The sequence below is a fragment of the Neopelma chrysocephalum genome, unplaced genomic scaffold, assembly GCF_003984885.1.
Source record: "Neopelma chrysocephalum unplaced genomic scaffold, ASM398488v2 Primary Assembly neopelma1_24, whole genome shotgun sequence".
Taxonomy (NCBI): Eukaryota; Metazoa; Chordata; class Aves; order Passeriformes; family Pipridae; genus Neopelma; species Neopelma chrysocephalum.
The window spans coordinates 42,257,893-42,271,185 of NW_020897693.1; the positions used below are offsets into that span (position 1 = coordinate 42,257,893).

At 33.8% G+C, this 13,293-nt stretch overlaps 1 protein-coding gene across 7 annotated transcripts in view; it reads left to right on the plus strand.

Annotated features, from left to right (window-relative positions):
- The window catches only part of PPP4R4 (protein phosphatase 4 regulatory subunit 4), a 68,309-nt gene that overhangs the window by 42,173 nt on the left and 12,843 nt on the right, over positions 1–13,293 (plus strand). For all 7 annotated transcript variants that reach the window (XM_027673884.1, XM_027673886.1, XM_027673885.1 and 4 more), the window contains 9 exons: positions 119–240; positions 1,278–1,400; positions 3,593–3,762; positions 4,786–4,905; positions 6,519–6,596; positions 8,035–8,118; positions 9,388–9,570; positions 10,287–10,392; positions 11,161–11,308. In XM_027673884.1, the coding sequence (XP_027529685.1) occupies positions 119–240; positions 1,278–1,400; positions 3,593–3,762; positions 4,786–4,905; positions 6,519–6,596; positions 8,035–8,118; positions 9,388–9,570; positions 10,287–10,392; positions 11,161–11,308 (1,134 nt within the window). The remainder of the gene's footprint in view (positions 1–118; positions 241–1,277; positions 1,401–3,592; positions 3,763–4,785; positions 4,906–6,518; positions 6,597–8,034; positions 8,119–9,387; positions 9,571–10,286; positions 10,393–11,160; positions 11,309–13,293) is intronic.

Consider the following 13,293-nt stretch of genomic DNA (forward strand, 5'->3'; position numbering starts at 1 on the left):
TTTTTTCTTCTTGACTCTCCAAAAACAGCTAAATGAGTATTTCAAGAAAGAATTTTGTTTTGCTGTAGAGTATTATTTTACTTTAAATTTTGTTTTGACTGCTTGCCTCACGTTGCAGGACAGAACTAACAAAAACCGTGGTGCTTCCTGAATTAGTAGAACTGGCAAGAGATGAGGGCAGCAGTGTCCGCCTTGCAGCTTTTGAGACATTAGTGAATCTGCTTGATATGTTTGATGCAGGTAAGAATTTAATTTAGGCTCACTAGCCAAGTTCTTAGTGCTTAGTGCATCTTATAATTGTATTTAAAGGCATTTTGTTCTGTCTGCGTTCTTCAGATATTTCTAATTTGATTTTTTAATTGTTTTATTCTTTATATTTCCTTATATTTCATGTCTTGCAGTGCTTTATACATAGAAAATTTTAAGGGAAGTGAACTAGTTGGTAATAAAATCAATTATCGTATTCCAAGTTTCTAATGTAATGTGGCTGAATGGAATGAGTAAAATTACTGCCTAAATTACAGGAATATTAGGTTGCTAGTTTTTAATTAATTTAATTAATTTAATACTATCAATACACAATACAAAATGTTAGCTCAAAAAATATTTACTGTATGGGAACTTGGTATGAATTACTACAATACATTGTTGCATTTTAAGCCATATGAAGTAGTAGATAAAGAAAAAGTAAGATAGTTTTGGGGAGAATACCATAAATGGACTTTCAGCAGTTAGTGTTTATATCAGTAAGTATGATAGTAGGCTTATTTTCAAATAATTGAGCCTCTGGGTTGATGCTGTCAAGTTTGTGCTTCTCTTCACACTTCTCAGTCTTCACTCCTCCTCTCCCACCCCCGATTGCTGTAACTACTGCTCTGAGCTATTGTAAAAAGCTTAGAGAAAGCAATCAGAGGTTATTTACAGGTTTTTAAGGAATGTGTTTATAGAAATTTGGATTGTGTGGTTTTTTGCTTTCATGGCTGAACTAGAAAGTGAACATTTTGAAAGTAGATGACCCAAAATTATATCCTAGGGTTTCTTTCCCACAGTATCAAAATATTTCTTCTACTTTGTTCAGCCATAATTATTTGATGAATTTTGTTATTGATATATCATTAGAAAATCCTAATCTCTTTACAACTTGAACATTTTAGTACAATTATTTTATTTAAAATAAGTGAAAATGCATAAATTTCTTAACTTAATATAATAAGTTCAGTCTTTGTGCTCTAAGTGTTGACAAATGGATAACTCTGAAAATTTCTTTTATTTTTCAGATGACAGGAGTCAAACTGTTCTCCCATTAGTGAAATCATTCTGTGAAAAGTCCTTCAAAGCAGATGAATCTATCCTAGTTTCTTTATCTTTCCATTTAGGGAAACTGTGTAATGGATTATATGGTATGATTTAATTTCTTTTTAAAAACCCTTGAAAATGGGGGAATATTGGAGAATTTAAACCCCTTGAAAAATGTCCAGATTTGAGTGTATCCAGTGAAATGGCAGTTAGTAAAGGAAATATGGAAGTAAAAGTTTGACATCATATGTTGCATAAATACTGGATTTCGGAAATTTCCTCTTTGGGTGATCATCTGCTTATTGTTGGTTGTTGTTTTTGTTTTCTTTACATACGGTCAGAGATGGAAACATGGTGGTTTGTGTTTACTGTTTTGGCTGATTTATTTGGGTATTCTGGAGCTTATGATTTGGACGACTGAATTTTTGAAAATAGAGACCTTTGAAAATCGTATGATGTTAACTTTGTGTGTTCACTTGATCTCCTTGTTAAGACACAGTACAGATTGTGGCCCATAAGGAACTTCAGGGGAGAAAGGAGACCTAATGGCATGTGGATTTCCCAGCTGGAGCTGAGGCTAAATGTGCACCCATAATTTTTATGCCCATAATTTGCGCTCAGATTTTCACTTGAGCACAGCAGATCTTTCCTTGATAATTCTTCCCACCATATTTTACATGTGGGGGGACAGCAGAGAATCATAGGTTTACATTATAATTTTCCCCTAGACTCTTAAGAACCTTTGATCTTTCTCACAGTATTTGAAATGATCCTTCGTGATCAAAAGTGACCGTTGCTTCACTACAAATTACTTGAAATGGCTGTTCCACAGTGTCAAACTGTTATTTCCAGAAACAGAGAGTTAGGACAGTTCATCCTGTATTTATCATGTCTTTCCAGTCTTCTTTTCTCTAGGTTAAATGACTTTAATTGCTATCTCTCTTCACCTATGAACTCTGTCTGGCAAGTTCGTATTTTTCTTGAAGTGTTATGCGTTGGGACAGCTGAACAAAGTGAAAGGGTTACTTCATGTGTCTTACAAGATGCATTGCTGTTTACATTTTTCAGTATGAAAAACTACCTTTTTTGTTTTTTTAATAAATCTAACAGCTAGTTAGTCTTTCTCTTTCCTGGCCCTATGCAGGCGAAGCAGATCAGGCTAAGCATGGCACCTTACTGCTCTCCTAATGAAATTATATAAGGCCCTATGTCCAGTTCCTGAAGATCTTTTTAAACTCTGTGTTCTGAAGAATAAGCGGTCTCGGTCCTTGGTTGCTGTTATCAAGATACAGAATAAGCAAAGTCTCCTGCCCAACATCCAAAAAATAAATGGAAATACTGAATGTTACCAGAACTAGGTAGACCTTTATACAGTTGCCTATATTGTCAGTGATCTATGGGTAACTTTCTCTTAGTTGTTCTTCCAAGCAGTTTTGGAGCGCCTTTGTAGTTCTTAATCTTTTCTTCCCATTCCCTTATTTTGTTCGTGAAAAACATGATCTTTGCTGCCTTTTTTGTTTCACAAGTCCTGTTAGCCCATACGAGAAGGAAACTGAATCAGTTTGACAAGTTTACCTTTTGCCGTGTTGGCTACTGCTGGTTTTTTGTTTTCTTTTTGTTATTTAGAAGTAGATTTTTTGAATTTTTTTGTGTGTGTTTTCAGTTTTTTCAAAAAAGTGGAAGTAACCTGCTTATCTGTAATGATATAGCTTGTCCTTCCCCTCTGCGACTATTAAATGTCAGTACTACTTCAGCCCTTTTCTATTCTGTTACTTGACGTATTTAAGTTTTCAGCAGCTAGTACTTAAATACTTGTGAATGCTGGAAGGAAGCCCATCTGACTCTGCACATTTCGAAAATCTCTCATGTTTAAGGATTCACTGATCTGTTCCTTCTCTACTTAAAGCTTGAATCTTTGTCACAGTTATTAATTGTACAGAGATTGATGATACTAGTGGAATTTCAGAAAGAAAATAAAAGTTTTAAGCATTTCAGCCTTCTTGGTACCAATCACTGATAACTTTCTTCTCTCTCTTGAGCAGAAAATTGAGCCTGTCCTTGATTAGTCTCTTGTTACTAATGCACTTGTAATTTTTTCTTTTTTTTTGATAGTTGCATTCCAGTTTGTTCTGAGTATTTTGTGTACTGATCATACTCTTCTAGGCTCAAGGTGGGGGGAGAAGGGATAAAATTGACATATTTGATAGATTTTTAAATGACATTTGTTTTGGGGACATTAATAATAGCATTTGTAATGAGGAAAGTTTGTTGTTTTGTTTTGTTTTGGTTTTTTGAGGCATTTTTACTCCTGAACAGCACTTACGGTTTTTGGAATTTTATAAGAAACTTTCCACACTGGGTTTACAGCAGGAGAATGGACACAATGATAATCAACTACATCTTCAAACTCTGGAACAGGAAAAGAAATATATTTCAGTGAGGAAGAACTGTGCTTACAATTTCCCAGTAAGTAACATTAAGTTAAGGTTAAATAATTTGTGTCATGCATATAGTTTACTAAATAGGACTGCATGAATGATAGAGAAGTTATTCTCAAATTGTTCATTGTTAGCTAGACTCTAGCTCTCTCCTGCACAGTTCAAGTTAATAAGGTTGTCCAAAAGAGTTACCTGGAAAGATTACTCTTCACAGTGCCTCAGAAAGTTATTGGCAAGTTTTGACTGAGCGAATGCTGTTCTAAGAGGTTACTTTTTCTTTTTTTTTCTTCACATTTTCTCCAAACTCTCACCACAAAGGCTTCAAGAAAATGTGTGAAACACCCAGTTTCAAACCATCCAAAGCTACACTTTTGCATTCACTGTGTGTCTTGTCATTCCAGGGAGTTGAAGATGGAAACTGAATGGTTAGATTCATGTTTTAGTCATGTTCCTGCCTGAGTACAGGAAGTCTTTTCAATTTTATGTGAGGTCTTTAAATATACCAGTCATGTTTCTGTAAATCTGCTTCTTGTTTTGACATTCTGCATTTGTATTCAAATAAAATATGCTTGCACCAAGAGCCAGGAGACAGCTATTTTTATTCCACCTTTTAAAGACAAGCACTCTGTGTGTAGGTAGACATCTCTTAGCTTATTTGAGCAAAACCAAGGTATATACACACACAATCATGTTGAAATTCAGATTCTTGCTTTGTTGCTTGCTAAAATGTTCTGTGTTTTTGAAGTATCCAGTTGCAGCTTTCACTAGTGTACGGAAACATTAACAATATTTATAAAACTAAGGTTTTATATCTCATGGTTTTAGTCTCTGTTGTAAGAAAAAAAGCCTGCAGCATGTCTGGAAGATAATATAAATTCAGTTGAATTTTCAACTCCAGATTTCGTCTGATGCTTGTGTTTTAACAAGGCCATCAAAAACTCCACACTTACTACTTAAAATAACAACCTGTTTTCTCTCAAGTTCATCTGATAATCTCTGGTAGTGTAGTCCTTCAGCTGTATAGGTAATAAAGGACATTATCTTTCCACAGGCCATGATTGTTTTTGTGGATCCAAAGAACTTCCATTTAGAACTATATTCTATATTCTTCTGCCTTTGTCATGACCCTGAAGTTCCTGTCAGATATACTATGGCCATAAGCTTCTTTGAAGTAAGTCTACAATGGTTCTTTGTTACTACTTTGGTGGTTTTATTTTATTTTGTTTTCTTCTTTAAGCTTACAGTTTACTGGTGTATGCTGGTTTTCTGTGAGGGATATTTATGTGGAACAAATCTAAGTTAAATGCTCAATTTAATATGAAACTACTTGGAAATTTTTGCAGATGTAAAAGCATATATGCCCTTGTAATTCCATTCAGTTTATGCAAATTCTACTCAGTTATTTTCATAAAAGTTAAAAAAATGTACAAATGCATAGGTGATATTAGCTATATGGGGTGAATTCCAGAAATCAAGATACTATAGCCTGAATATGGCAAAAAATCTCATTTCTCAGGTTGGTCTCATATTTGCTATAAAACCTTTTTAACAGTGTGGAGATAATATAATATATTAATTGCTAAATAATTTTAATTTCCCATACAGGGAAATCTTCAACTTTTTCAAAGTCTTGTACTGAGAATCCTTGTATTTCAGTGCTTGAGCTTGGCTTTTATCCCATCTTATTGCTGGGGAAATTGGTAAATCAAGCAGTTTGCAGAAAACATTTAAGAAACTAGTAGAGGCACAAATGGCTTTATTTCCACCATTGTAAGAAAAGTGGATGGATTTCCAGTTCTCATTACTCGTTGATACCTTCTTTTAATGAATGGTAATCCAACATAATTGTTGCAATTGTAAAATTAACGCTAATTCTACGTAATATTTTGTGTTAGATGTATAACACTATTAAAGTACTGCCTGAATATAAGCAAAGTATTTTAGCTCATTTAAAAAAAACTGCAAAATTATACTGTGGTCTGAATGTACGTTTAGTTCTCGTTGATTTAATTTTAACAGCATAACTAGGCAACCACGTGACAGCCAAAAAATGAGTAATTTATGGCATTCACTGCTAGGTGGGTTATTTTTTAAAAAAAATAAAGTCACTGTAGCCATTTCCTTAAAGCTTCATCTTGATTGGAAGTAAGCTTTTATTTTCACTTGGCTTACGTAAATAAAAAAAAAAATTAAAAAACATCGTCTAAATATTCCTTACGGCAAAAAATTTCGTTTCTCAAGTTTGTCTCATGTTTGCTATAAAACTTTTTTAACAGTGTGGAGATGGACTGCTAGTGTTTTTTAGAAATTTACATGAGACTTGTGAGTCACAGTCAAAAACTCCAAAGAAGTAAGGAGTAAAAACTTCAGAAGGAAAGGTTGAGGAAACCTAAATCCAGGCTAAGCCAATTTTTACATTTTATCTTTTGTAAATTATATGGCAGGCTGGCTGTTAACTCTCCTAAGGCGCATGACGTACATTTGAATATTCCATAAGGAATTTTTCTAGCCTTGCAGTACAGCCTTAAACATTTCTGGTAAATGTGAAATAGAGTTAATTCTAAAAACATGTTTCATAGTTAGATGATAGACCTGTTCTTGACTCATATTCTTTGTATAAGTGTATTTTTAATGTGATCAGTGGGAAAGCACACAACTTCAGTAGGCTGATATTAAACAAATTTTTCTGCATCCCTTCTTCATGCATACTCTAAAGTAAATATGTGTTGTTGTGCCATGAAACTAAAGAATGTTTCACCTTGCTATCTTACTGTCATTTTTTAGGTTGCTAAGCTTTTAAATTCTGATGTGTATACAATACATAAAGAACTGGTTACGCTATTACAGGATGAGTCACTGGAGGTAATGCATTTTTATTGGAACCTTCTTTTCCTTGTTACATTGAGGCAGATTATCTTCATGTTTAATAACTCTGCTGTAAGACAGTAGAGTAACAATTTGAAATGATCAACAGCTTTTAGTTTTGTTTCACAGATGCTGTATAAAGATGACAGCCTTCTGTGAATAAAAAGGAGGAAAATAGGGAGGTGTTTGAATGTAGTAGACCCGCACTGAATTTATTAGCTTTTAAAATATTAATTCTAAATAGTTTTTATTTATTTATTTATATATTTATTATTTATTACCTTGCAAACTCTGGAAAATTTTGGGTTTGATACTACATTATAATATACTATATTATAATATACTATATTATAATATACTATATTATAATAATAGTTGATAGCATTCAAGGTTTTTACTTTGTTTTATTTTCATTCTCCAACAGAAACAGAGATCAAGAAAGTTTTGTGTGGTTCAAAGATCAAGATTTATAGAAAGAGTTTTGGTCCAGGGCAACCTGCATAAATGAATCACTTAGCTATATTGCAGTCAACATAGTGAGATTTTTTAGATTGAAAAAAGAAAAATATTTATGTTTGAGAAAAAAAGCATTTCCTCTGCTACCAGTTATTCCAGTACTTGATCTTTTTTGTTTTCTATGAGGATCTTTGCATATGGCGTGGAAAAATGAGTTCTGTATTCAGGTGCTCCTTTTTCTTTCAGTACCTTTTGTTAGATGTTTTCAAGGAAATTGAAAGTGTTCATAGAGCATCTACTTACAATTTACAAAATTCTGACCCATATTAGAAGATTTCTCAAGTTGAACACCTGAAAGTTGAGACTTAGAAGCAGCTGGTGATTTTGAAAAATTCCTTGTTTTGATCCCTTTATGTTTATTATATGAATAATAACAAATATTTTGATCTTTATCATATATCCATTATGAATTGTTGCAAAGAATGTTTAGCTACATACTTTTCTAGTCGATTTTCAAGTCTCACAACATTTGAAAGGAGAGTTAGTCTATTAATGTAAGCTATATATTCTATTTTTTCTTTCAGCTGCATTTTTTCTTAACACGGGAAAAATGGCTTTTAAGATACAGCTGACAAACATAAAAAAGCATGTTTTTGTTTGTTGAGGCTCTTTGCTGCTGAAATATAGATCTTTGTCAAGGATTAATCTTCATTTTAAAGTACTGTATGCTGTGTATAGTTTAGAAAACATTGTCTGATCACATAAACAAAAACTGAGACCTGTAGTACTTATATTTATATTAAAATACCAGTTTTAAATCTCAGTCCTCATCAATGCAACTGCAGTGCTTCTCCTTTTTTTTTTTCCCAACATGAAAGAGCAGTAACATAAGAGATGTCAGCAGGGATATAGTGGTGAGAATTAAAAATGGATTCGGGTTAATTTACAGACCTCTTTCATGCAGCCTTTCTTTAAATAGGTGTTAGATGCCCTAGTAGGTCACCTTCCTGAAATCCTTGAACTAATGGCTAACAGAGGAGAAAACAATGGATCAGAAAGCAAGGTGGGTATTCTCATGGTGGGTTTTTTTTTAATTTCCTTTCTAAATGAAGGTAGTAGCAAAGTTCGGACACATTTGGTATGAAAAGGCTTTCATAATTAGTTTCTGCTTTGGAGAAATAAGAAGTTTCTGTTGATGGGGGTTTTTTTGATTGGTGACTTTATAAACTGTACAATAAAAAAAGGCTTTTGAAAGATTAGACTCAGTATAAAAATGAAGAGTTTAGCCATGCTCTTTTTTCTAATTAACCACAGTTAAGTGAAAACAAAACTTGGTTTCATGCTAGAGGAGTGATACTGAATTTCAAATCCTTTTTATATTGACGTGTCAACTTCCCATGGTTGCCATTTTCAGACACAGCTTCTGCTACAAGGAAATCTATTTCATGAAGCAAAGACATTGAATTAGGGTTTAAGAGATCTATATTCAGCTCCCAGCTGAATATAAATTTGCTAATTTAATTGCATGTGGCTCTGGATGATGGTTTATTCCGTGGCTCCTCACCTGTAAGATGGAAAAGATAATTTCTTGCTTCAAGATGCTGTTTTGAGCATACTTCCTAAACATATGGATAAATTCAGATATTGCAACAGTACAAGAACTGAATAAATTTATTTTCTTGTTCTGTATGAACAGAAGTTGGGAGTGTAGTTTAGGATTCGAATTTGTCAGATGTTTACAGCTGTAGATATATATAGCATACAGCAAATGCAATGTCAAGTGTGGCAGTCTATTGCATTTTTCTTAGAGCTAAAGAGAATTTAGCTTTGCTACTATAAATTATTTGCCTCCTACTGAGAAAAGGTGCATGATTCCTACTAAAATTAACTAGGGAAGTGAAACAATAACTTCAAAGATTAAGAGGATAGAAGAAAAATGGGTTTAATTTGGTTTGAGAAAGAGAAGACTGAGGATAGTTGGTGTAAGGGTCTTCATATCTGTAAAAGGGTATTACAAAGAGAACAGTGTATGGTTTTACTTTGTCAGGAGAAGGGGTTGGAGATGAAAATGTTTTAAGTACTGCAGTAGCTTTTGGACTAGTTAAGTGGAATTTACTGCTTAAACCTTCATCAAATTTCATTACCTTTTTTTAAGAACAAATTAGACTAGTATCTACTGGAAATGGTCACAGTTGATCCTGTCTGAGCAGAAGAATTAATTGACCCCTTAAAATCTCTTCCCTTCTTATATTGTTGTGATGTGTTTTTTAAGCATCGTAACATGACACAAAGCTAGACAATGTAAAATTAATGTTTATATTTCTGTTTCTAGTTACTCTCCATTCCTGACTTGATTCCTGCATTAACAACAGCAGAACAGAGAGCAGCGACTTCTTTAAAATGGAGAACTCATGAGAAGTTACTACAAAAATATGCATGTCTCCCTCATATCATATCAAGTGATCAGATTTATTACCGTTTTCTTCACAGAATGCTGACAATCATTTTGACAAATGTGAGCCCACCTGTCACTTTCTCATTGTTTTTTATTTGTTTATGCTAGTTAGAGCAATGACCACTGGATATTTGCTATCCGTAGTACTTTATATGTTATGTTGATCTTAAAGTACTATTTTTCATTACATATGGTTTATCAAGCTGTGTTTTTTTAATTAAAGTCTGAATTTGCTCTGAAAACTTCCCGCCATCTGAGGAGCAAAATTTGGATTGACGGTTCATCATGGTTTGCCTCCTACCCAAGCCTTTTTTCCTTTCATTGTGCTTATTATCAGTTTGTTTCTAGTTAAATCCAGACTTTTTCCTCTGAGATATGCCTTCTTTATCCTGATTCCATACATTACTTTACATTGAGTTTGTTTTTTATGAAAGAATTCCTAAAATAAATGGTCATTTAGATCTACTATTCTGAAATTTTACTGAGTTAATTCCAGAATAAAACTGTCTGTTGTTTTATTTTCTGACACTTGCAATACAGAAGGTGCCATGTAAACATGGAATACTTTAGGTTGAATATACACCTTGGGCAGAAGGAATAAAGAAGTGTCTCATGAATTGACCAAACTTCCTTATTCCCCTGACATTATGAGAATTATTTCAAAATCTATAAAGTTAGGCTACTTTTTAGCTTTTTTTTTACTTCTAGAATTTTTATATGTTTTTAGTCATATTCTTTCAGATATGTGTAATTGTGTTCCCTTTATTTCTCTCAAGAATGTCCTGCCAGTCCAAAAAGCAGCTGCTCGAACTCTCTGCATTTATTTGCGTTACAATCGCAAACAAGAACAGAGACATGAGGTTATTCAGAAACTGATTGAACGTAAGATAATTTTTCCTTGATTACTTGGAGATGCAAGTTAGTTTTGACTGCAGATCTATTTATAGTTATATTTATTCAGTGTAATTTCCTTCCATCATTGGAGGGATTACACTTGGAAGACATTCAGTTGCTCATACTATCACCAGACAAAATGTACTGTGCATATGTGAGGACTATATCTGAAGCTAATGTAAAGAGATTGGGAAAGAGGCAATGTAGGAAATTGATAATATGCTAAGATCCCTCCAACCCTACTTCTTATACCCAAAATTGCTAAGCTGTAGGTGCAGCAATATACAAAGAAGAATTCCTCTGTAGAAGTAAAATTGTCTAGAGGCTTCAGCATAAGAAGTATTGAATAAATCTCAGAAATTAATGTATTAGTCAATTAGTCACCTTAAGTTGACTTTTTGGTGTATGCTATGTTTTAAAGATTGGTTAGAAGTTTTAACAGTTACCATTAGCATTCCTTAATGCTAGTAGTAATTTTGATATACCTGTGACATGGTTTGAAAGGCATACAGGTCTTTGTTTAACACAGTAGCTAGTTCACTTGCTATTTTTGCTTTTTCAAGTGCTCACTGACAGAAATGGTCATTGAATTCAGAATGTTAGTTTTTCACTAAAAGAAAGAGTTGAGATAGGCTGAGAAGTTATGCCTTTTGATGTGCATGTTTGTTATCTTTGAGTCAAAGGTCAACCTGTGAAATGTTTTCTATCTGACGTTGAAAACTTGATAGATAATATCTGTGGATTTTTATTTTTCAGAACTGGGCCAGGGAAAAAGTTATTGGAACAGACTTCGTTTTTTAGATACTTGTGAATTCATTATGGAACTGTTTTCAAAATCATTCTTCTGTAAATACTTCTTTCTACCTGTGCTTGAACTTACACATGATCCAGTGGCAAATGTGAGGTATGAAGAATATGTAACAGTGTACAGGAAAAAAAGCTTTAAATAATATATTAAGAAATATTGTTAGAGGTTTTATGGCTTGTTTAAATAATGGGACTTGAGTAAAAAAGTAAAGAGCCTTCAGGATGATCAATATTAAAGATGTAGGGGAGTGTGGGAATGATGTTAGAGAACCACAGAAGCAGGTCAGTCTGAGTGTTTGGGGGACTGATCAAAAGCCTTAGGGTTTGGGAATGAAGGGAACAATGAGGCAGAGGAGCCAGCGATAGATGAAAAGATTCATGGGTGTAGGGGAGAATATAACTTCAGTCTCCATTTTTTTCCATGCATTTCACTGTCACTATATGTAAAATGAAACACTCAAGGAATTCTTTCAGTGGTATGAGCTTAACAAGTTATAACAGGTTTTACCTTATGTAAAAGTGTATCTACTTCATTAATAAAGAAAATTGAAAAAGAATAGACTAGCGTAAGGGAAATTAGAATGTTATTCGTATTTGTATAGTGTTTTTTCTGTTATCTTTGTAGCAATTTTTTTGTTTTCTAAACAGATAGGGACCAGGAAGTTATTACCATTAAGAAAATAGATTTTTTTTGTCACATATTTTGTGTGATTTTATGCTTTTAATCTTGTTTCTGATGTGTGTCATTCATGTTGTCATCATTAGCATGTCTGAACATCTAATAAAAATGCGCAGATTTATATAAGCAGAATTTGCACATACATGTGTGTGTTCAGTTAGCTTCACTGCATACTGTGTATTACCGAGTGAAACTGTTTAAATAGGTGCTCTTGGTAACTACCACATCTCAACTCAGCAGGATCCCAAAAACTAAGCCATTTTTTGCATATAGCTTAACATTCATGTCTCATGTCATTAAGTTATTAAAACAATAAACTAAATTCGTATATAATCTGAAGTAGCTTAGTGCTTTTAACAAATATTTTAATTAAAAGCTCTATTGATACAATATTAAAATTTAATGGAAACTTGAACCAACTTGCAATCCTTTAGCTGGCATTAAAATTCATCTTTTCATAAGTATTTTCTGGATTGTTCTCTAACTGCTTTTACAAAAGGAATGCACTGGCTTCAGTGCAGTGAAGTTTAAAGGTTAGACATAGTTGTTAGCTGATGATTTTAAAACAAACGTAGATTATTCTGGCTTTCTACAGTGTGATGTAACTCCATAGTGGGAAATGGTGAAAGTTAAAATGGAAGGTATAAAAATGGTAATATGAATTCATATGAGAAATTTTTTTGAATGTTTATAATCACAAAGTTACCGTCTCTGGCACAGGAATGTTTCTGATCAGAAGGCAGTGGACTCTGAGAACAGGAGAGCATACTGCCATGTATATTTCTTGTACCAGCTCCCTCAGTACCCTCAGGTGGATTCCAAATGGTCCCATAGACTTGTGTGTGTCTAAGTGGTGTACTGACCATTTCCCCTTGGATTATGGGAGCTTCATTCTGCTCCCCATTCATGTCTCCCAGCTCAGGGGGTTGAGTTCCCCGAGGACAGTTTCAGTCCTTAGTACAAGACAGTCTTAGTTAAATTCAGCTAAGTACTTTATGCCATACAGATTGAAAGCAGGCAAAGTTGAGCTTTGCAGGGGCACTCTAGTGATAAAAATGTATCCACAGTGTCTGTGAGCAGCAAGGTATTAAGTTTGAAGTTTCTCTTCTTTGTTATTTTATACGAATAATTTTTCTCTTTGAATTTACTGCATTTAAAATTGCTTCCTCAGTCAGTAGAGCAGCTTACAGCTTCTTACCCACAGTGTCCACCCCTTCCATTGCCTTAAAGACTGCTTTTTGGGCCTTTTTCTAGGCTGATTAAACTCACTAAGCCATCAGAAAACTCTTCAGTTTTTTGACCCTCTCTCTCTCAAGTAAGTTAGTCTCCTGTTAGGTTGGTCAGTTGAGGGTTGGGCAGACTGAGCTGATGAAAGGTCCAGTCAGTAGCAGAGCCAGCACAAG